This window comes from Echiichthys vipera (genome assembly GCF_963691815.1).
Source record: "Echiichthys vipera genome assembly, chromosome: 14".
Classification (NCBI taxonomy): Eukaryota; Metazoa; Chordata; class Actinopteri; order Perciformes; family Trachinidae; genus Echiichthys; species Echiichthys vipera.
In genome coordinates, this window is record NC_139839.1 from 14,426,697 (window position 1) to 14,448,274 (window position 21,578).

General features: G+C 39.8%; 1 protein-coding gene across 2 annotated transcripts; it reads right to left on the reverse strand.

Moving 5' to 3' along the window:
- Nucleotides 1-343: 343 nt before the first annotated feature.
- Nucleotides 344-10,589, reverse strand: paxbp1 (PAX3 and PAX7 binding protein 1). 2 transcript variants are annotated; one of them, XM_083926382.1, is made up of 18 exons: nt 10,152-10,589; nt 9,806-9,922; nt 8,338-8,544; nt 7,718-7,939; nt 7,519-7,619; nt 6,433-6,656; nt 5,887-6,076; nt 4,649-4,772; nt 3,905-4,007; nt 3,499-3,614; nt 3,168-3,367; nt 2,917-3,064; nt 2,687-2,808; nt 2,498-2,574; nt 2,331-2,397; nt 1,913-2,059; nt 1,337-1,491; nt 344-1,107 (listed from the first exon to the last, which is right to left on the reverse strand). In XM_083926382.1, the coding sequence occupies exons 1-18, from the start codon at nt 10,486-10,488 to the stop codon at nt 987-989; spliced, it is 2,778 nt and encodes a 925-aa protein (XP_083782508.1). In that variant the 5' UTR covers nt 10,489-10,589; the 3' UTR covers nt 344-986. The 2 variants fall into 2 exon arrangements, with proteins under 2 accessions (XP_083782508.1, XP_083782507.1); XM_083926381.1 differs by having other exon boundaries at nt 9,806-9,925.
- Between the last annotated feature and the right edge of the window lie 10,989 nt (nt 10,590-21,578).

Consider the following 21,578-nt stretch of genomic DNA (forward strand, 5'->3'; position numbering starts at 1 on the left):
GCCCAACCATTACAGTTGTGCAATAGCCATTAGCCTCTAACTTCCACACTAGTAACCAACTGCAATAAGTGGCAACTGACTGAAATCAACAACAAATTTATGTCTGATTTCATTTTAACAGCATGGTTAAGGGATTGTATCATCACACAGGCAATGTGAAACTGAAAATAAAGAATGCAGTCACATCTGCTCGGAAACAGCTCAAATACTTAAAAAGCATTCTTAAATTAAGCGGCCATTAGAAATAAGTCTGAATTGTCCCTTTTATGGTGAGAACATGTAAAAACAACACAAAAACACTGTCTCATCAGCTATAGCTTTCACTTAATTTCAACAAGGCAGCAATCGTTCAAATGCATACTTTATTCACAGGCAAAGAAAAATGCAAAAAAAAAAAGTTTTACAAATCTGAATAGAAAGCATCGGGGCGGTCTGCAGGTGACAACCGAGGTTGAACTGTAGGGTGGAGCCGTGTCAATCTTTGCTGCTGTGCAATTTCCACCTTTTAGGCCAAATCGGGTATTCCTTTGGTGCATACGGAAAAGTTGAGCATGTGAGGTGAAAAGGTGGTGAAGCAGTTTTTACAGATAGCCAGGTTGAGTATGGTATCAGTCTAGACGTCAGACATTTCATAGACGGACATATGCCAATAACCCATGTCAACAGTTGTTTACTCTTAATAAATTAAGCATTGAAACATTGTCAGCATGTAGTATGAATGAAGTCTTTTAGAGCTGACTACAGGGCCTACTTTCAATATCAGTCTGTTGTTGAGCATAGGAGCACACTTTTCTATACATTATTCACAATATTTACACCACTAGTATTTACCATATTTTTTTCAAGCAAGGTAGCAACTGTTGAGTTCTATTTCAAATCCATTTACGCACACATTTCAGGAATCAAACCGTAGTGATCCCTGTGGCTTGTATATGTGCCGAAAATGACAAAAGATGAATGAAAAGTTGCTGTTGCCGTATCCTCCTCTACGACCTGGATTCCAAAAGTGGTTTGATGTCTTTAATGCCATGCTCTGCTGCCACCGTGATGATGTGGTCCAGTGCATTCATCTGGCCCAACATCTTCACAACTTCTTTGACCTGGTCCCTGTTGGCAGATATGGGTGATATTAGAAGCAGTATGTTCAAAAACCCACAGCATTACATCACAGCTTAAAAAGATTTACTAGTTAGTAAACTGTTGTGTGATTTAACAAAACAACCCTGATAATCTTCCATTGTGTCCTTCTATATTATTCCAACAGATGGAGCTGTAACTCCAGTTCCCCAGTTTAAACAAATGAAATGTACATGCAGAGCCAAGCAGGGCCTCTTACTTGACAGTGCGCCGTTCCATATCAGAAACGCCCAAACTGCTGCGGTGCAAAGAGTTGGCCAGGTGGGTGAGGTACCGGCAGAACGGCTCCAACTGAGGCAACGTCTGCTGGCCCTTCAGTCCAGAGAACCACTGCACTGGCAAACACTCCACCACCTGAGAAAAGGTACAAGGGAAGAAGGAGTTAAACATTGGCTGTGTCACGCTGTTTAGTGAGTCACAAACTGCCACGACTGACCAAATAAGCCACCTGCTCCTCCACAGCAGGTGTGTGTCAAGTTAAGACTGCTAGCTGTAAAAAATCAAAGGGAATTGCACTGCAGCCAATCACAGCTGTGCAGTTTGATTCTCTCGTATCTCAGACTAAATCTGTGAACCTATTGGAAAGAAACATTCAATTGCTCCATTCACTGCACTACTGATTAGTGTCTTGAAGTAAAATGTAAATAATTTAAACAGAAATCATTTAACCTGTCTTAAATCATTTAAAAACAAATAAGCAGTCTGATTTTATGACTCTGTTGTGTCTATTTACACATGAAGCATGAAACTACAAAACAACTGGTGCATCTCCTACCTTCTGGCACTTCGGAACATTGTCCTCCCCGGTATCTGTGGTCTGCAGTGCAGAGAGGATGTATCTGTTCAGAGTGCTGTCCAATGCCAGATCCTTCAGACAGGAACTGGACAAGATACCTTCCCACTGCAGGATGTTGCCCAACAGCTAGGACAGAAACACAACAGTATACACCATAAATAAGCAACAGTGGGTAGTGTTCAAACTATATCAAGCACACAGAAAGAGTCATATATGGTAAGCATTTATACTTGTCAAGAATACACCTTTGAAACCACCAATTTCTTTTACTGTATATGTGATTTGACTGACGACAATCACTCAGGACCTTCATTTGAAGATAGCCGTCAGTGTAATTGGTAAATTAATGGATTAATTAATCTAAAAACAACTGTCTTTACTCCACTTCTGTACATACCTTCACACAGGACCAGAACTGCCTCTGGTAGAATAAGTAGGGACTACTGTTCTTGTTGTCCAACACACTGAAGAAAAGCAAAAACACAATTTTAATCAGTTATCAAGCTCCATTGTACAGATCAAAGAAACTGGACTTCCACTACTGTTAACAATTGCGTTATGTACTTTTTGGGGTAGAGTGGAAGGAAGACATCTTCATCCAGGGTCCGCCTGGTCCTGAAGACGATAGCTTTCAAAAGCTCCTGATGATGAAAAGAAATTAAGATTTTCTACCACAAGAACTTAAAGTAATCTCTTGTTTTGCCGATTAAGCACACTATGTGTATGTACGTAGGTAGTAAGAGTGGACAGTACCTGCGTGTATCTGTTGTCCCCGTGCAGCACAGTGGGGTAACCTTTCATTAGTCGGTGAATGAAGCCCACCAGCCTGGCTGTCTGACTGCTTGACAGCGGATCCCACACTTGCTCTGCCAACACTTACACGCACAAACCAACACATAATTACACACATATTTTGTACTGTCCTGCATTGTTATGCCAACTAAATGTCAGTATGCTAGGTGCATCTGTTTGGGTTACTCTACCTGTCAGTTTGGAGAGGATGACCTTCTCCACAATAGCAGGCAGCAAGCTGATATCCCCATCTCCTCTCTGCAACGTGCTGTGCTCCTCAAAGCCGTAAAACAACAGCGACTCAAACCAGAGCATGTACTCGAAATTTGCACACTGAGCCTTGGCAGGGGAAAAAAGGACAAGTGGATTTCAGAATTCACCCCTCCAATTAAAAAAATAAAAAGGGAGGGGGGGGTGTACCACCCACCCACACGCGCCTTACCTCAAGGGGGGTCCATGCAATCAGCTGCAGACGGACTAAAGGGTTAAAGAGTTTAGGCAGACAGAGGCCTATGTAAGCATCTCTGTAGCAGTCGGCGTATTCTCTCCTCCACACTTCAAAATGGGATTTGATGCAGTCAAGAGAATGAAAGTCCTCCAGCACGTCCTCAAACACTTTCTTACATTCCCTGATGATACGATCTGAATGGGACAAAAGGCTTTAGTTAGGCATGAGCTACAGAATGTCTGATGTTAAATCACATTAAATCAACAAATTTGCCAATTCTCATGATGGTCGATTATTAATTTTTTGCAGCAATTTAATGATGTACCTCTCTCCATGTTGAAGCTGGTGATGTCAGTAGAGGTCTCCTCATCATCAGATGATAAGCCTTCTTTATGCTCAGCCCTCTTTCCATTTTGTTCTCTAGCTTGTCGCCGTCGAGTTCTACACCCACCCACAGGCACAAAGAAAGATAATTAAAACCAAGGACAGAATTTCTAAAAAACTGTTAACAGCTCGGCACTAAAATGACTCCGTAAAGTCTGAACTTAGGATTTTTTGCAGTGCTAAAAAACTAAGCCTAGATGCAAGTTTGGGGCATTTTGTAGTGTGAGAAAGCAAAAAAAAAAGCATCCCACAGGGACAATTGAGTCTGTACCATTAGCCTAGAATCATGTCACCATTCAACCTACAAATCCTAGAAACATGTCTTTGAGTATGATTAAGCTTCATACCGTCGTGCCTCTCTTTCTGCTATCCTCCTCTGACGACTATTCTCTTGGTATGCAGTGCGGTCTCGACCAAATGAGTCCAGATTAGGAGCCATGACAGCTTTATCTGCAAGAGACAGGAGCCATGTTAGAACCAGCAATAAAAAGATGAGACAACCCATAACCTCATTCTCATAAACCCGAAACATCTCAGAAACATAAAAAAAATACTGAAATTTAGAACAATCTAAAATGATTAAACATAAATTGGATGAGATTGGCAAGTTTTAGGTAAAAGGATTGTTTTTAACATACGAAACAAGTTCAAATATTGATCCAAACCTCCTAATATATAAAAATGCATCATCATATTTGTTACAAATACTTTGGTATCATGAATGTTCTAGTCACTTACCTGGCTGCAACATCCTACATGTTACAGTGAAAGTGACAGATGGCATGTCACTAGCAGATCATTTTTTAATCTGTACTTAGTGACTCATTGCCTGAGCAGAGTTACAGTCACCCAGCTGACTGCGAGACTCGGCCAATAAAGAGTAGCCGAAACAGCGACTCCAATAAAACAGTTCTTATGTACATACATGCTCACTCAGTCAAAATCACTCTTCAATTAACCTTATCAGACATATGAGGGAAACATTAAAGGAGGTTGTGGGGAAACAAGAATTTGAACAGCACACACGCACGCACACAGAGAACTAACGAGGCCGTTCAAATAAATCATAAAAACCTTCAAGATGGACTGACTTGAAAGGCTTGCAAACTCCGCCGATTCATCTTTAATATCATCCTGTCTTCTCTGGACAAGTCGTGAGGCCCGTTGCCTTAGTAACTGGTGCATGGCAGCCTCCAGCTCCAGGACAGCAGGCACCTGAAAGATATGATGCTTTTTGTGACCTCTGACCCAAACAACAGCGGGGGCTCCGTGTCATAGGGATGTCTTGCTGGAGGGAGGAGCATGATGGACAACATTATGCTGGAACCAAAATATCCCTAGTGTTGGGTGAAAACGTATTTCATATTTCCTTAAGTCCTAAGTCCATTATGGACTTTTGTTCAGCGAATGGTTTAAGCTAAAAGTAGCATCAAACCAAGTTAAAAGCATAGTTGAATGCCTTGTGAAGTTAATGCATTAAAACCACAATTTTGAAGTAAAATTGTAGCGTTGAAGGTTTTTACCCAACACTGTCAATATACAGTTCCAGTCTTGATGTTTACACTATATTTAAATGACTCCATATTAAGTCATACGGATAATAGCTGGTTAGTGTCCTGTGTCCGTCACCTAATGGGGTTAAAACAGACATTAGTGTGGTTGAGGAAACGCATGTTGGCAGCTTGCAGGCCAGTTCTCTCTGCTGCTGCAGGATCAAGACTAAATTATTTGTTTAGACATGCATTTAGTAGCTATAGGTGTACAAAATGCATAGTTTGTATCAGAGGCATCAATTCATTGTTTTAAAAAGGTGAACTCATGCTCTTTGGTAAGTGTGCATATGCCACTATCCAGTATAGATATCTTACAGCTCCAACTCATCTTACGATAACTTTGTTTACTTTTTGTACATTGTGACTTGTATACGTTCATTCTTTTTTAACTAGCTGAGAATGTTAAACAAGCTGATTCATTATGAAGCAATAGCATTTCCTTTCTATACAAAAAACATTTTAAATAAAGGACTTTACTGAGATAACAGATTGTTATATTTCTAATGAGAGCACAAGGGAAGCATATGGGACATACATGAAATGTGCTCCAAATTACTAATTTGCAGTCACATTGGCTTGTCAGCACTGTTAACTGACTTTAATAATAGTATCTAAAAAACAAAACAACAAATAACTAAAAACAAGGCTTTGTATGACTCAATTAATGCTTCACAATACAGCTTTCTATTTCTTTAATATCCACATTAAGTGGCCAGAGATCACACAGACACAAAACAGAAAACAGCTAATCGGACAGCAGATAAATTCTCCCTTACCTTTTCACTGAAACACTCAAGCAAGTCTCCAACATACCCTCGCATCTCTTGCAAGAATTTATATTGCTCTGCATTGTCATTGGATGAGCCCTCCAGCTGCTGTATGGCACTCTCAGAGGCAGCTAGGTCTTCTTCGATTTGTTTGTAGCGCCTGGCGTTTGCGTCGTGGCCTGCACACATTTGGCTCAGCCTATAGACACACGACATGGAGGGAAAGACAGTAATGATGACTGGCTGGGAACGAGGACAAACAATGCTAGTCTAATCTCTTAATTACTGACATACACCAAGCAGAAATTGCTTTAGAGTGCACTTATCAAATAAACAGAGAAACATCACGAAAACAGATTAACAGTAGACAAGAAGCTAAAAGAATGCACTCCTTTGTAGTTTAAGTAGGAAGGACTAATGTAACCCCCTCCAGAACCCCACACTCCCTCTCTGGTCCTTAGACCTGTGGATAGCTTCAGGACCACAGCATACAAAGATGGCAGCAGCTGAGCTGAAGACTGATGTTAGATGTCGCTGCAGTCTCACTGGACCTACCTATCCTGCAGGCGTTTCTTTACCAGATCAATGGATACTGGGGTTAGATCACTAACAGGTGTCCCATAGTGAACAGAGCCATTGTCTGCTCGAGCAGTTGGCTTGGCAATCTGTGGGGCCACAGTGCTGTACGTGAAAGGCATGCTGTAGGAAGAGCCATAGGGTTGGGTCTCGTAGCTGTTCTGGTAGTAGACTGTGTTGTCCTCTGGCTGGCTGCTTTGGACCTAGTCATTAGAAACAAGAAAAAAGATAATGCTTTAATACAATGACTAATGGCTGGCCCACAACAAAAAGATTTTTAAAATCTTAACAATTACTGAAATGTGATAATACATTTAACAGTTGAGTTCCTTTAGTGTGTGGAGAGCATTGATATGGCCAAAACAGCGCACAACAACACTCCACTCATGAACAACCCGAGTCCAAACTCTGAAAACAGGAGATCTCACGTGATTTATATGACTTTAGCGTTAACAAATGTTTTTGTTTGCCTGGATCCAGACTAGAGAATACGCCCACAGAGTTGACTGAAGATGTAAATGGATTTAAACTAGTTGACAATTCTATCTGATATCAGGCAGAGTTTTTTCTCTACTTGAACAGAAAGTTCATAAAGAAATAAAAATATGGATGAAAAGTTGGCTTGAAGGTGGACTGTACATGTTACAGCGCGAGCTGGAGGGGAGTAAAAATCATCATCGCAAATATCATTCACAGTTTTGGAGTATATAACATTCAAAAATTCAAAGTCAATAGCGGTTGACAAGCGGTAAATATAATTTGATAGTATGTTGTTCTTACCAACGTGAAACCAAAATTGACTTGTGTGTAGCGGGCATAATTACTATTATCTACTAACAATTAATTAAGAATGCAATTAATGGTTTTCTGCATTATAGATTTAACTATTGATACATTTTGGATTAATTGTAGTTCATTAAATGCCAGAAAAATCACAACTTTCAAAATTGCTTGTGCTCTGTGACCATCAACAAGTCAAATAAACATTCAATACACAATGATAGAAAACAGAGAAAAGCATTATTTAGGAGTATTTAAAAGCTCAGAAGATTTAGTAAATCTTACCTGGGGTATGCTGATTCCTTTCCTAATCTGCTCCTGCTCCCAACGCCTCACCTCCTCATCCTGACCTGTATCCAGAGCCTCGTCATCACTACCCTCAATACCTGGACGGGTGAAAGGGATGTTCATGTCTTAGAGATGACTGAATTAAAACAGTAGTATGTAATCAACGAACAGCCAGTGCACCATTTTCTTAGGGTACCTATCTCCTCGGCAATCTTTTGTCTCTGGCTTTTGTTCTTGACTCCACTGAAACGGATCCTCTTCTCATCCTCATCTTCGTCGTCGCTGCCGTCTTGGTCTTCTTGTCCCATACGTTTTTTGGGAGCCTCTGTTTCTACCAGAGGGGCTTCACCCCCCAGTTCTCGAGCCAGTTGCCGGCGCTTTCTGGCAGCGTGAATGAATGCCGCATCAGGGATCTCCCCTAGAGTTAGAGAGAAACAGATCTTGATCTAAGTATTCGTGTAGTTTCTGTCAGATTTAGTGTCACTGATTAGATGACCAATAATTCAGAGAAGGGTATGGAGTTATGTCTAAGATAAGTAGCAGAATTCAATTAAAAAAAAATCTCAAAAAACAAACTCAGTGATATTTCATATTATATAATACTCAGGAAAAGAAAGTACAGAGCTCTCAAAAAGACCAGGAGTTTGCCCATTCTTTAGAAAAGTGCTCATGTGAATGTAAGCCTTGTTGTGCCAGTGATGATAGATGAAAAATTTAACAAAAATAAATTTGAGTGTGTGTGTGTGTGTGTGTGTGTGTGTGTGTGTGTGTGTGTGTGTGTGTGTGTGTGTGTGTGTGTGTGTGTGCGCGCGCTACCTGGTCTCAGGCTGCCGAGGGAGGAAAGTGTGTTAAATGATGCTCCAGTGTTGTTGCTCTTTGAGACTTGACCTTGTGCCTGGCCACCTTGACTCTTCGCCTCTTCCTCATCAGCACTGTCCACCTCCATCTCTTCCTCCCCATGTTCACTACCCGCTCTGCTGATAACTTCCTCTTTGATGGCAACAGCCAGCTGAGGTTGAGCATCTAGGAAAAGCAAATGCAGAGAAAGGTGAGCTAAGAGGATAACAGATCCAACAAGCGTCTAATACATTTAACATAATGGCCATTTAACTAATGCTATGGTGTGGCTGATATTATGCTTCATGTTACAGGACAATCTAGCCCGTTCAGATACCCTAATAGCATAATGAATCTTAAGAGTATCTCAGGTAGGATGCTCAATGAGTATCTTTAAGTATTGCACATGACAGGCTTCTGTGATCATGCACTGCAACCACGCACAGGCCTTGACATACAAACGTCTGCCAAACTATGCGCATTATAGTATTAGCAATGCACCGATTTAACTGAAAAACATTGATATCGGCCATTAAATGCCCCATTGATTGGCACTGACCTATCTGCAAATAAAGGGACATTCCCCGATGGCGGTGGCCAATTCTTAGGTGTTGTTTGTTTGCTACTGGACGATGCTGGCATGATTTCTGCTGTAAGAGGTCAAGGGTGCTGTGTGCGGTTTGTTTACAGTGAAAGCAAATGCCGACTGTGTATGAGCATCACACTATGTCAGAGAAAGATCAGTGACAGAAACTGCCACCAGCAAGACTCAGAACCTTGATAACCACAACATTTGCGAAAAGGAAAATTTGAAAACTCACCGTGCCAACGCTAAACCGATTACTAACAAGGCTAGTATGAGTATGCTTAGCCTCAAGGCACAGTTTATTGACAAAAAATTTTAACTTGACAAAAGCAGTGTTACACTCCTGCAATAATATATTAAAATTGGGTCACATTTGTAATGGCTTTTACATTTATGTTTCACAAATTGTTTCCGTAAAATATTGTCATTGAGAATGTAACGCTAGTTTCATAGCAGGCTAAAGGGCTTTTGAAGCAGTTATTTTTCATGTGAAAGAAGGATTTATTAAGGCCATCGATACATTTGTGTGATTAAATTTGTGTTCATTCAGATGACTTTAGAAAGGTTCAGTTATTTTTTTAGAATCAAGGTTTCTTTGTTTCCCTGTCACATCTTATGGTGCAACATGGGACATTTTACCCTCAATGATCTGGAGTAAACAGTGAAATACTCCAATACAAATACATTTCAGCCAAACTACAATGATACGCCTCAATAGAGCACTACGTTTCATATTTAGTGACAAACGTTGCGGCTGCAAAGTCCTCTAGGTAAATTAGGTTTAAGTATTCTCATATAGTGAATGTGACAGCAGAGATGACAGACAAACGGTGTGTGCATGGACACAGTGGGACACCCCACCTGATTTGCTTTCGTGTTTGACTCCAGACTTCTCCAAATCCTCCTTGTATTCTTTCTTCAGCTGTTTGACGATCTTCTTACTGTGATTGGGTTTCTTCACTCTGAACACCTCGGATCCTTCTGGTTACAAAAGAGCGGTAAGTCCAGTTAACAATGCACACCATCCAGATCACGTTTGGTGGACAAGAAAGCAAGTATACTGGTTTATGCAATAACACATACTATACTACCACTATGCAATCAAGTAGTGTAATGTCAATACTTCAGTTCCAGGATAATTACGTTCAAGCTAATGTTATCCGGCTAGCTAACTTAGCATTTGTTTACCGTGTTAGCTTCACGTTACCTTCATCATCGTCGAAACTAAGCAGACTGGCTTTTGTGGGTCCAGGCACCGTGACGTTAGCTGCGACGATAGCTATCTCTTTGCATTTCTTTTCTTTCTTGACAGCTCTCACACAGTTAATGTAAGGCTGAACCCCATTGCTGTGATAGTTATCGGTGCTGCTCGATGGTCCGGTAACGCTGTGGTTCGTAGTCTCCATGAACGGGATTTCCTCCACCGCAGGCCCAAACGATATCTGCGGCGGCGGTGGCTGCGGCTGCTGCCGACTTTCCTCCTGTTCATCCTCGTCTGACTCATTCCTCCGTCGAAAGTTAGCTCGTTTCGCCTTTTTAAACATTGTGTTTCTCCGCTAAATGCAACAGCGTGTGCTCGAACGTAAAGGATACCTTAAAATTGTGTTTGGAAAAGAAGGAAATTATCTCCACACCGCCAGTCAGCCATTTTCTGTCAGATAGTGCGTTTCCTCCTCTTCTTCTTCTTCTTTGGGTTTGGTAGACTAGACGCTGCACTGTCGCATTGCTGCCCTCTACAGTTTGTTATAGTCATTTAGTCATGTATATATATATATATATATATATTATATAAAATAATTTCAAAAACAAACAAATGAAATAATATAAATAGGCACCATATGTATATATATATATATATGCATATAAATGTATATTTATATATATATACATATATATGCATGTATGTATATATATGTATATATGTGTGTATATGTAAATGTATATATGTACATGTATAAAATATGAATATGTAAATGTATATGTATATATATCTATCTATATATCTATCTATATATCTATCTATATATATCTATGTCTATGTATATGTTTTTATATATATATATAGTAGGAGTGGAACTGTTTATTTAAGGTGCAACGTAGCGTAAGCCTTCATGACCGTTGTCCTTTCTCGTAACCATCTCAGCGCTACCGTTTTAGCGCGTCAAATCCCGGTGCCGTTTTTCAGCACCCCTGCCGTGAAATGCGCCCCCTTATGGCAGGCCGAATGTGCCACGCTCCCGCTACGCTCTTCTTCCTGGGTTTCTGAATCCTCTTGGCAGCGGCTCGCTAAGCTCCGCTCTGTTGTTTGTCTAAATCGTTTCAGTCTGGTTAAATCCGTGGTTAAATCAAACCCACAATGTCTCTTTCTACTCTGAAAAATAAAAGTGGCCACAGAAAACCGCCAGTTCACCAGAGAGTGGACGGATGAGTTTTTGTTTCTGTCACTGTGAAGCCTGTGTTTACTCTGCAGCCATATCTGAGTGTAAAGAGGAGAAGTTGAGAAGGCATCTTCAGAAAAATCATGCTACTCTGCATTTATGTTACGTTAATTTGTGTCAGTCCAGTTTTTGATGAATAAACTAATGTTTCATATGTGCTTGTCAGCCTGGTAAAGTAACTAGTTACTGAAGTAATCAGATAAATGTAGTGGAGTAAAAAGTAGAATATTTCCACTGATTTGTAGTGGAGTAGAAGTATAAAGTAGTATGTAAATAAAATACTGAAGTAAAGGAGAAGAACCTCAAACTTTACTTGAGTCCAATAATAGAGTGTAAACCTCTGGTTTACAGGTTTGTTCATTCAACAAGGATTGTTTTTGACAAGCTTGTTGCACTTTGAGGCCTATGACTAATATTTACATTGATAAAATAAAAACAATATACTGTATGTACTCCTATGTCGCTGCATTGTTTTACAATATCCATTAATGTGATGCTCATATTTTTTTACAGCCCCTCATTTTGGATCATTTTTGTCAACCGGCCTCAATTCCAAATTACTGGAAGAGCCCTGATGTAGCCTATTTCAGTCAGTTCAGTGATTGCTGTTTGTGCGTATTTTAGTGAAAGAAAACCTATTTTCTTCATTTTTTCTAAGATTTGATAATGTAGAAGTGTTTACATTCTTACGTAGAAGGCAAACAACTATTTACCTTTTTGCCAGCTAAATATATAAATGCGTAAATGTAGCAATGTCTCTCCTACTGTTTCAAAATCTCACTTCACTTTAATTTAAGATTGTTACAGTAATCCCTTAGCAAGCTGCCTCGTTATTTCAGTTTTTGCATGATTGCATGACATGTCCTTACGAATATCTGGTTAAAAAATAATCCAATTATTAGGCTATAGATCTGATACATGGTATTTTTAGAATCTAAAAGAAATAGAAAAAAAACAATCGAACCGAACATAGACTGAGTTGTATGGTAACTTTGATAGACTGTTGATCTTATTGATCTCATTTCCCTCTAGACTCATGTATGCTGGTAACCAAATCAAACCCGACCCACACCCTGCCTAGTGAATTCTTTTTGCCTTTTTTAAAATAGAAATGAAAGCTTCTGTTGTATCACTAGCCTATATGATGGGATTTTCCACTTTATTGTCCTCTACCCACCAAAGTGCCCATAAAATTGCCACCACCTCCATCGTAAATACTGACATCTGGCCAGGAATTAATCGTCTTTTTTTATTCTTAATTTGAGGCTTCTCTGAATTCAACCTTTCCGCTCTCCAGATCCTTAGATGCAGTAAATTTCTCAATTCTTGCTGCAGGCAGGTCTTCATTCTCTCATCTCTTCCAATCACCTATGGTTTCTTTCTTTAGGAGCACCAAACAGTGCAAACTATCTGTAACCTGTGTGTTTTCTAGGTGTAAGCCTAATTACTGAACTTGATGTGTCCTGCATTTGTGTCATTGCAATCATTGTGACGACTCACAACACTCACACAGAGCACTTGGCAATGTAAGAACACACTATTCCTATGCAACTCCATAACTCAACTATATTACTTAAGGTGACAGGAATTATTGATGACACTGTAATAACATATGGGGTTGATTTTGGCAGCCAGATCAACCCCATATGACAGTTTCCGGTAGGCTAATGATATCTCACTATAACATATTCACAGTTCATTTGTATTTGTCAGTGAAGCCATGACAGGCTGTGCAGTCATTAACCAGTCTTGACCTAAGTCTTGAACTAAGTATTTGCATATGGTCTTAAGTAAGACTAGACCTTCCATTTTTTCAGATTAAGATTCAGAATATAGGACAGCGGCAGTGGACAAAGTGACTTGACTTAAATGAATAAAACGCATAATGCATTTATTTGGACCACTTTGGAATTATATGTTTTTTACGCTTTTGAGTGTTATCCCCTGGAATATATGTGTCTAATACTCATTCTAGTTGTTATGCTTTTAAATTCCTAAAACAAATCTCATCAAATGTGTTGTTTAGAGCTATATGCTTCTTATTAGCTAGGTCTGTGGTCAGTTTATGTTTAAGAAGATTGCCAGACAGATACATAAGTGAAATAATACCTGTTGAAAACATTTGAAAGACTTTCAACTGTATGACCTTCTCACATATTCAGCTTCCTCAAAAATGGTCTCTTTTCATTTTAGCTCACTTTCATTCACCCCTCATTATATCTCTAGGCTATTCCTTTCACTTACCTACTTACCTGATGACAGCTTTTTGAGAAAATAGTCTGGAGAAGATGAAAGATCCAAAGGCATACCTCTGAAATTGCACCTGCTACAGTATGTATGGTGGCATGTTAAATATATTATGGACAATGGACGAGTTCAGAGGAGCATATGTCTGTCCTGATAGGAACAGATAATATGCATTCTGGACTATGACAGCATTCAGTGCTTTTAATAAATGCCAGCCATGAGCTGCGGTAAGTGAGGGCCATTACAGATCCATTACTTGACACAGTGTAGTGTGTGCTGTGGTAGTGCTAATAACTGCTGAAATTAAAGTGTCACCACAGATGAAGCTGGAGCGATATGGATTGATTAATTAACATCAAGATGACCCTTTGCCATTAAAATTATAATTGGAGATAAATATCTTCCCATTCATGGTAGCATTTCAGTGTTAAAGTCCCAGAGCACATTTTTGTCCCCATAACACTTTCTCACATCCATCATTAGAGCAGACAACTTTAGTCTCATACTATTCTGAAGAAGTGCAAGTATTCTCAAAACTGGTCAATTGCTACTGAAGCTGTGGTGGTTAACATTCTCTTGCTGATATTTTTATTTCAGAAACCTATTTGTAGATGCAGTAAAGGCTGGTGTATGTTTGAAATAAACATAACATAACGGAAGTACTGTATATTTGCTCATTGAACTAATCTGGATAGCTTTACATTTTCATATGTATAATAACTCCTCTGAATTTCCTGTTATAGGGCCTGTCTTTTGGAGTGCAATGTTGATACAAATTTGACACTTTCACAGTATTTATATAGCACCTTGGCCTGCTTTATAATAAAACAAAGACATGGAAATATCCCTTTTTACAATATGGGACATTTACAGCTGGGTCAGTGAATGTCCCGTAAAGGTAGACAAGGTAAATGAGGTAGAATCCCATCAATTGAAACCAAGTTGGAAAGACAGAAGTAGCATTGCCCTGGTCTCCTGTAAGGAATCACTTAGTTATAAGTTATAATGAGACACACAAACTTGGACTGGTGTGAGCATGAAAATAATATAAAAACCACTTGGGGGCACTGTAGCCCCTTGTAACCAAAAAAAGCAAAGTCTTATTTGTGGCCAAGGTGCGCTCATAGTTCACTCATGTATAAATGCTAATGAAATACAATGACATTTCCTGATCCAATGAATGTATCTGAAACAAGCCAGCATGAATATAGATGACATCAATACTCCTACTCAAAAGTTCATAAGGCTCATCGAATCGCTCCTCTTATCGCTAAGAGGAAGCTGTTGCTATGTGGCCATTTCAGGTGATTATTTGTGTAAGAAAAGCTATTTAATTTGGGTGAAATGTTTATCATTATTTGTTTGGTTTGTGTGCTGTGCTTTGCAAGGAGCCGTGGTAAAAGGGAGCAGAGTAGTCTTTCTTCTCTGAGTAGTGTAGCAGGAGTGATGCCACTTTAAATTACCCCCGCAGGATACAGTAACTATAAAAGCAAAGTTATAGAAGCCAAGGTTTCATTTGCATTGATGGAACAAACATCAGGGTTGAATAACCTAGCTTATTAAATACACAGTGTGCGTGTCAAGAGGTAATGAAGATGGAAAGACAATGAAAAAAAAAGAGGCGCCGTAATGAAAGGACAAAATTATCTGCACCTTCCCCCTCTTATTGAGGACCTCAATTAATGCAAGGTTGTGTATATTAGTTTAGACAAAATTAAGATGTCAAAACTCATCAGTTTTTAAAACAAACGCTAAAGCATGTCCATATATGAATCATAATATCGTTTTGCTTTCATGAATATAATCATGCTCTTATAATAGAGGAAGTCCATTTTCTCTTAAGACAGAAATGTAATTTTGAAATTAGCTCTTCATATATCCCAGTGCTTCTAGGTAATGGCGTCCTTTGAAGACAGAAGATTAATGTTGTGATACAGGCACACATGTACAAAGCTGCAAAAAAAAAAAAGAAAAGAAAAAAGACTACTGTGGATAACTAATTATACTTATCTCTAACAGGGGATCAGGATTCACTGAGGTAATTTCTGTTTAGGCACTCTGTATGCTTTGTGTGAGCAGAGTATGTTATTCCTCCTCGAGCAGAGGAAGAATAACAAGTGTGTACCGGCCATTCTAAACATCAATCACTGAGACGAAATCAAGAACAAACTGCCTCTGTTAGCAAGGACAGAGCTATTTGAACACAAATGGACCCAAAAGCTCTAACAAAACACATTTTAAACATGTGCGGAATCTCTGACAGTTATTTACTTTATAGAGAGAAGGAAATACTACTGCATTCTCTTATACTGGTGAATGTCTTTTGTGTGCAGGTGATCCATTTGACTATGTGTGTCAGTGAGAGTATTTTTCCTCTGCCTATCTCTGGTTGTTCCTGTCACATAGAGCTTTTCCATATCTGATCCGACTTGATTACTGCGCTGTGTTTGTCTCAGGTGGTGTTAACCCGCACTTGTGAATGCTGCAATGACCTCCAGCTGCCTCCTTCATATGCATTATACATTACCAGTTTCATGCTTCTTTTTAACACCCTTCACCCCTCCCCCTCCTCCTTTTTACAGTTCATACTGTTGTTGTTTTTTGTGCTGAGTTTAAGGAGTGTAGATAAAATAGTGGTACAGGCTTTTTTTAAAAGATAAAGTTGGGGAGAAGAAAGTTGTCTCGAACTGCGGTGTCAGCAGCATCACCTTTCCCCTAACCCTCCTCCTCTCTCATCTATCACTCCAGGTAACATCAAAGCCCCATCACTGGTAGCCATAGTTGCACATCCTGTCCGGGCAAGGAAACTCTATCAGGACTTTTGCTCACACAGACACACACACATGCATGCATATCTCCTCCTGCTTTGCATATATGTATCTCCAAGATTGTCCCTCTCCTGCAAAAAGGATGGAGATGAACATTGAGGGTGGAAGAGATGATGTGCCTGATTAAAGGGAACACAAGAGAGAAAATTATGATATTTAAACCCACTTTGAAGCCTCAAACTGGTAAATAAATGATGTGCTCAAGAAGACTCAAGAAATGGCTGCGTCTCCTACACCTGCGGCTCAATGCTTAAATATTCATTTCCTGTCATAGTCGCAAACACTTGAGTGTGTGTACAGCTTATATGAGTGAACGCGTGTCTTGCAAGATGCATGTTGAATTGGAAAGGATCTGCGCGCCGAGAGACGTTGCTCACAAACCGCTGTCATCGAGTGTAAGTAGAAGAGGAGAAGAAGAGAAGGGAAGAGGGAGAATTCAGGATTTATTTTCTCCTTAATGATCTACTCAAACATTCTCAAAACCCCCTCATCAGCGGACAGCACAGAGGAGAAGAAGCGAAAAGCCCGCCGTGCTTTTCATCCGCTCTCTTACTATTCTTTCATCCCTGCAATGTTCATAATGGTCCCAAGATTAGTGCTGGATGTGTTAACTAAACTTCTTATTTGGCAGAAAGGGAGGGTGAGAAGACTCCTGTTTGAGAGAATTACTGCAGGAAAAAATGAAAAGAGAGAATTTTTAATGCGGATGTTTAGAAGATGAAAGTGGGCATAATTCAGAAAGGGATTTTAACAACATTTTGGTATAAACTAAAGTTATACGTATGCCATTGTACCCAATGGCACACATCCAGAAACATACACACTTTCAACAGCAGATGTTCCTGTTACGGCCAAACAGAGCGCTTTTTAACTGAGAAGGTTTTGATGATTTCAGACAACAGATTTAAATCATATTTAGTTAATTTAGTGACGCATTTCCATGTAGTTAAAATAACGATTTGACTACAGTTTAGCTCACACAAAGTATGCAAGTACTCACTCAAACTCTTTCCCCACAATCCACTCTTCATCATTGCTGATTTACCATTGTATATGTCTCCTCATTAAACCTACTCTTTTAAGTCTGCTTGACCTTGTATCAACTTTTATCCCCTCTCATTTCTTCATTTCACGTTTCTTTCTCTGATTTGCCTCTCTTCTCCGGCTCTTCATTTTCTCTGCAGTGTATGTTTCAGACATTTGTTCAGGAGGCTTTTCTCTTCTGTCAGCCCAAGCGCAGACATTTCAGCACCTTGATTTCAGAGTAATTACATAGGGATAAATGATGACTCTCCTTGAATGCATTTCTCTCCTCTTTCTGTCAACCCATCAGGAACAGGACCCGGGGCAGAGCAATCACTGCTACTGTGCAGGAGGGAGTTTGAGAATCCCAAAAGCTTACATGTAAAGAAACGACAAAGATTTTTTAAGAGTGATTGCGTAAGAATAACTCTAAACTCTACTCCCTGAATGCATTCCTCCTTCTTTCTGTCAAGCTGGCAGTATGACCTGGGGCACAGCAATCACCCGCAAGTGCTATTCAGGACGGAGTTACAATCTTTCAAAAGTTTACACATTATGTGCAATTTGCTTAATGTTTTTCTTTTTGAATCTTTATTTATACTGGGGCTTCAGCTGAACATACATGCTATGTGTCACATTCATATGGTTATATAGATTCCCGCCTGGGAGTTGCCAAGGGCAACCGCATTCAGCTGCTTGCCACTGAGCAACCCAAAGTGAACGACACTGGGATTGCTCATAGGTACTTCAATAATAGCTGTAGAGGGAAAGCTCATTTCCACCAGATTTTCTCTCTCGGTTTAAATCCCAAATTCCACAGGACACTTTTCATAATTAACAAGGTTCTGGGGCCTAAATATGAGGTTAGAAAAGGGAGAAATTCTTAATCAAAACCAGTATGCGTGCCTGTGTACAGCCAAAGAATATCAATAACACCGACCCTTAGACCTGAGATTACCTTTTTCTGATTCCTGTCACCTTTACTGAGTGCCTGTTGTTCTTGAAGTCCAGGGGCTATGTGAAGTATATCAGTGAAGAGCAGCAAAAGCCAGCCTGATCTTATGTTTGATATCCAACCGCTTAACAATAACAACTTGAGATTCAGAGCAGCTGTGGGGCATCTTGGAGTGCTGCATTTGGTGCATGGTAGGAAAAAAAGAGTCCTGTGAGGGAATGTACAATGATTTCAGAAAACAAATAACGGGGACTTTGTAACATCTCTTCTCAGGAACACATCCAAGCTCCCCGGGGGTAGAAGCCCACTGCTGCCCCAGCAGAAGGCCTCACACCAGGGCCTTGATTTAATCACTGCCCAGCAAGGGGAGAGGCCAAGCAGGCAACAAAGCTGCCCTCCAGCCTCCCATCCTCCTGCCATCAATGCTCCCTGTCGGTTGACCCAGGAGAGGCCATTCCTCACCCTCCACCCTCCACCTGGGTCTTTTGAAGATGAGAGGAACTGAGTGTGAGGGGAGGGATGGCCAAGAGGAGGAGCAGTAGATGAAACCCCGGTTGTTCTCTTTGAACTGCTAATCACTGTGTTTAAAGCTGACCTCGCTTCCTGTCTCTCATTCTGGTTTGGCTCATTAAAATATGCACCCTGATATAGGGTCCAGATGGGAGTTCACCATGAACCTCAGTTCTAGTCAAACACATGCACATTTTTTTTCCTACAAAGATTAAATAATAAATAATCAGGTGAGAATTATACGAGCCATTGGTACTTAAATGGAAGATATTTAATACATATTTTATCTAGTAAATCTATTTATTAAAAATAAATACAATTTGAAAATCCATCAATACAACAAATAAGGACTGAAACTTTGCTGCTTCTCAATTTCCTGTGAAAAGTTTATAGTAGGCAGGTTGAGGGGGATGACCATGAGATTATGGATTTTTTGCACACACAATAAAATTTGTCTTGAGTGATGTTATCCTAAATGGCTTTAAAGGCAAACCATATTGTGGATGCACTGGGATAGGACCACCCAATCAATAATCAAGGTGATCAGGAACATGTATCTGAATAGCTCAAATATCCCAAACATCTCTGACACATTTTTTGAAGTCGGTGTCAGAGGAAAGAGCCAATGCAATCTTGTTCTATAATAATGTAGCCAGACACAAATGCATTTTTTTTGTACTTTGCAACTTTTGCAGTTGAAATCCAGTTTAAACAGTGGTGTGAGAAGTTGAACTAAATTTACTCTCTTGTTTTTTTTTCTCCTTTCACATGCCCTGTTCAGACTCATTTCTTAAATCCGTCCTGAGTGATCAGATCACAAGTGGACAGCTCTAAGTACTGGTGTGTACTGGTGTAATGCACCCAGGACGCATTGAGATCAGATCAATTAGACCACATTTGGAGGTGGTCTTGGACGCATCTGACCGAATTCATTTGGCAGTGTGAACAGCAAGTGCCCTATGCCAAAAAGACAGGAGAGCAGCCATATGTATTCTTCTTGTTGTTATTTCAGTATGCAAATTGCGCATCACAACAAACTTACTTAGCTCAGCTGCCTCCCTTCTGTCGGACTGCATTGCTCCTCTGAGACAATGATCTGACCACAATTGTATTATTATAAGGTTAGACTGATCAGAAAAACACATTGTTTTCTTATGTCATTTCAAAAAGTTTTCAAAAAAACTGGCTTATTGTGAAAGTGGGCTGAGATGCATTCTAATACAAAGTTTAAACTATAGTTCATGTCAACTGGATCTTGATCCAATTTGCACTGAAGATACTAGGTCTGAACAAGCCCATAGAGACTGCAGGGAGGGGGGTGGTGGGTTGTGGAAGGAGGGCATGATGAGGCTGAGGAGAGAAGGAGAGTAGGGTAGCAGGGGATCAATCAATCAATCACTCCTGTTGGTTTGTATTGACTTTGCAGTCCCACTGGGCTACCACGGTCAATGTGCTTTCAGGCATTTTGCGTGGTTCGATGAAGGAGCGTGCCTGGCTTAACACTCACCTTTATAGGGATACGTGTATGTGTGTTTGTATAATATATTAGCTGATTTTATACAGAGGTGTATCGACAGGTCTTTCAAAAATGTTTGTCATATGGAAAGTGCGGCCATGGGTGTATTATAAATGAATACATGCTTCATAAATAATAAAACATAAATCCAAAGTATCAATATAATCACAGTGTCGCCACTGGTCATCAGACTTTGCCGTTTGCTGAAGATTGAGCTCTTTTAAAAATGTGTTGACCTTGCAACCAAGCTGCATTGTGCCCAATGGCAGCTTCCCAAAAACCAACAGCATCAAGGCTGGTTTTGGCTCATCGACAGTGCTTGGCATTCATTCTGTCATATAAATGGGTGATTAAAAATTGCCTACAGCACACAATACAATTATCTGTGTAACCTGTTAGCCTTCACTGATGTCAAGTTTGAACTACAATAACAGCAATGATTAAAATAAAGATTTAAATTTCCAAGTGCTTTAATGTCGGCAGATTCAATAAACAAGGCCTTCATATTTTCTCCTCAAATGAGTCAACAATGAGACGTGTGTGATGCATTATCTCTTAGTTGATATATTTTTTTTAATAGGTCTAGGTAATATGGATAAAATATACTAAATAAGCAGACTGACAATCTCAGTTTTGGAATATGAAGTTAACTAGCCCAACAGGGTTAATGAAGACTCAATTAAAACTTAATTTAACTTCACCTCAAACTGATCAAATGTTCCATCTAGGTTAGTTCAACTTCACAGCCACTAGTTCGCAATCATTTCTGAACTTTTTCCAAGAATCTCAATTACAGATATCATAGTTACTGCAACTCACAGTGACAAATCTTTTAAAGGCATTTTAATTGAAAAGAAGTTATAATTCTGTAAAATAACTACTGTCCTTGTTCTGTCCTTGCAGAGCAGGTGTTGTGGTATGCAACAACATCTGGACTACACTGGCTGTCTCTGCTGTGCATTGTTATTAGGCAGTCACTTGCATTATACTGTGCTCTGCTGTTTTGATTGACATGCCATTTAATTAGTCAATTACTAACGTTTAAAAAGAAATAGATGCCCAAACTATGAACAGATATTGAGAGGAGGAACTATTGACTGAGGGGAGCTCAATGAGA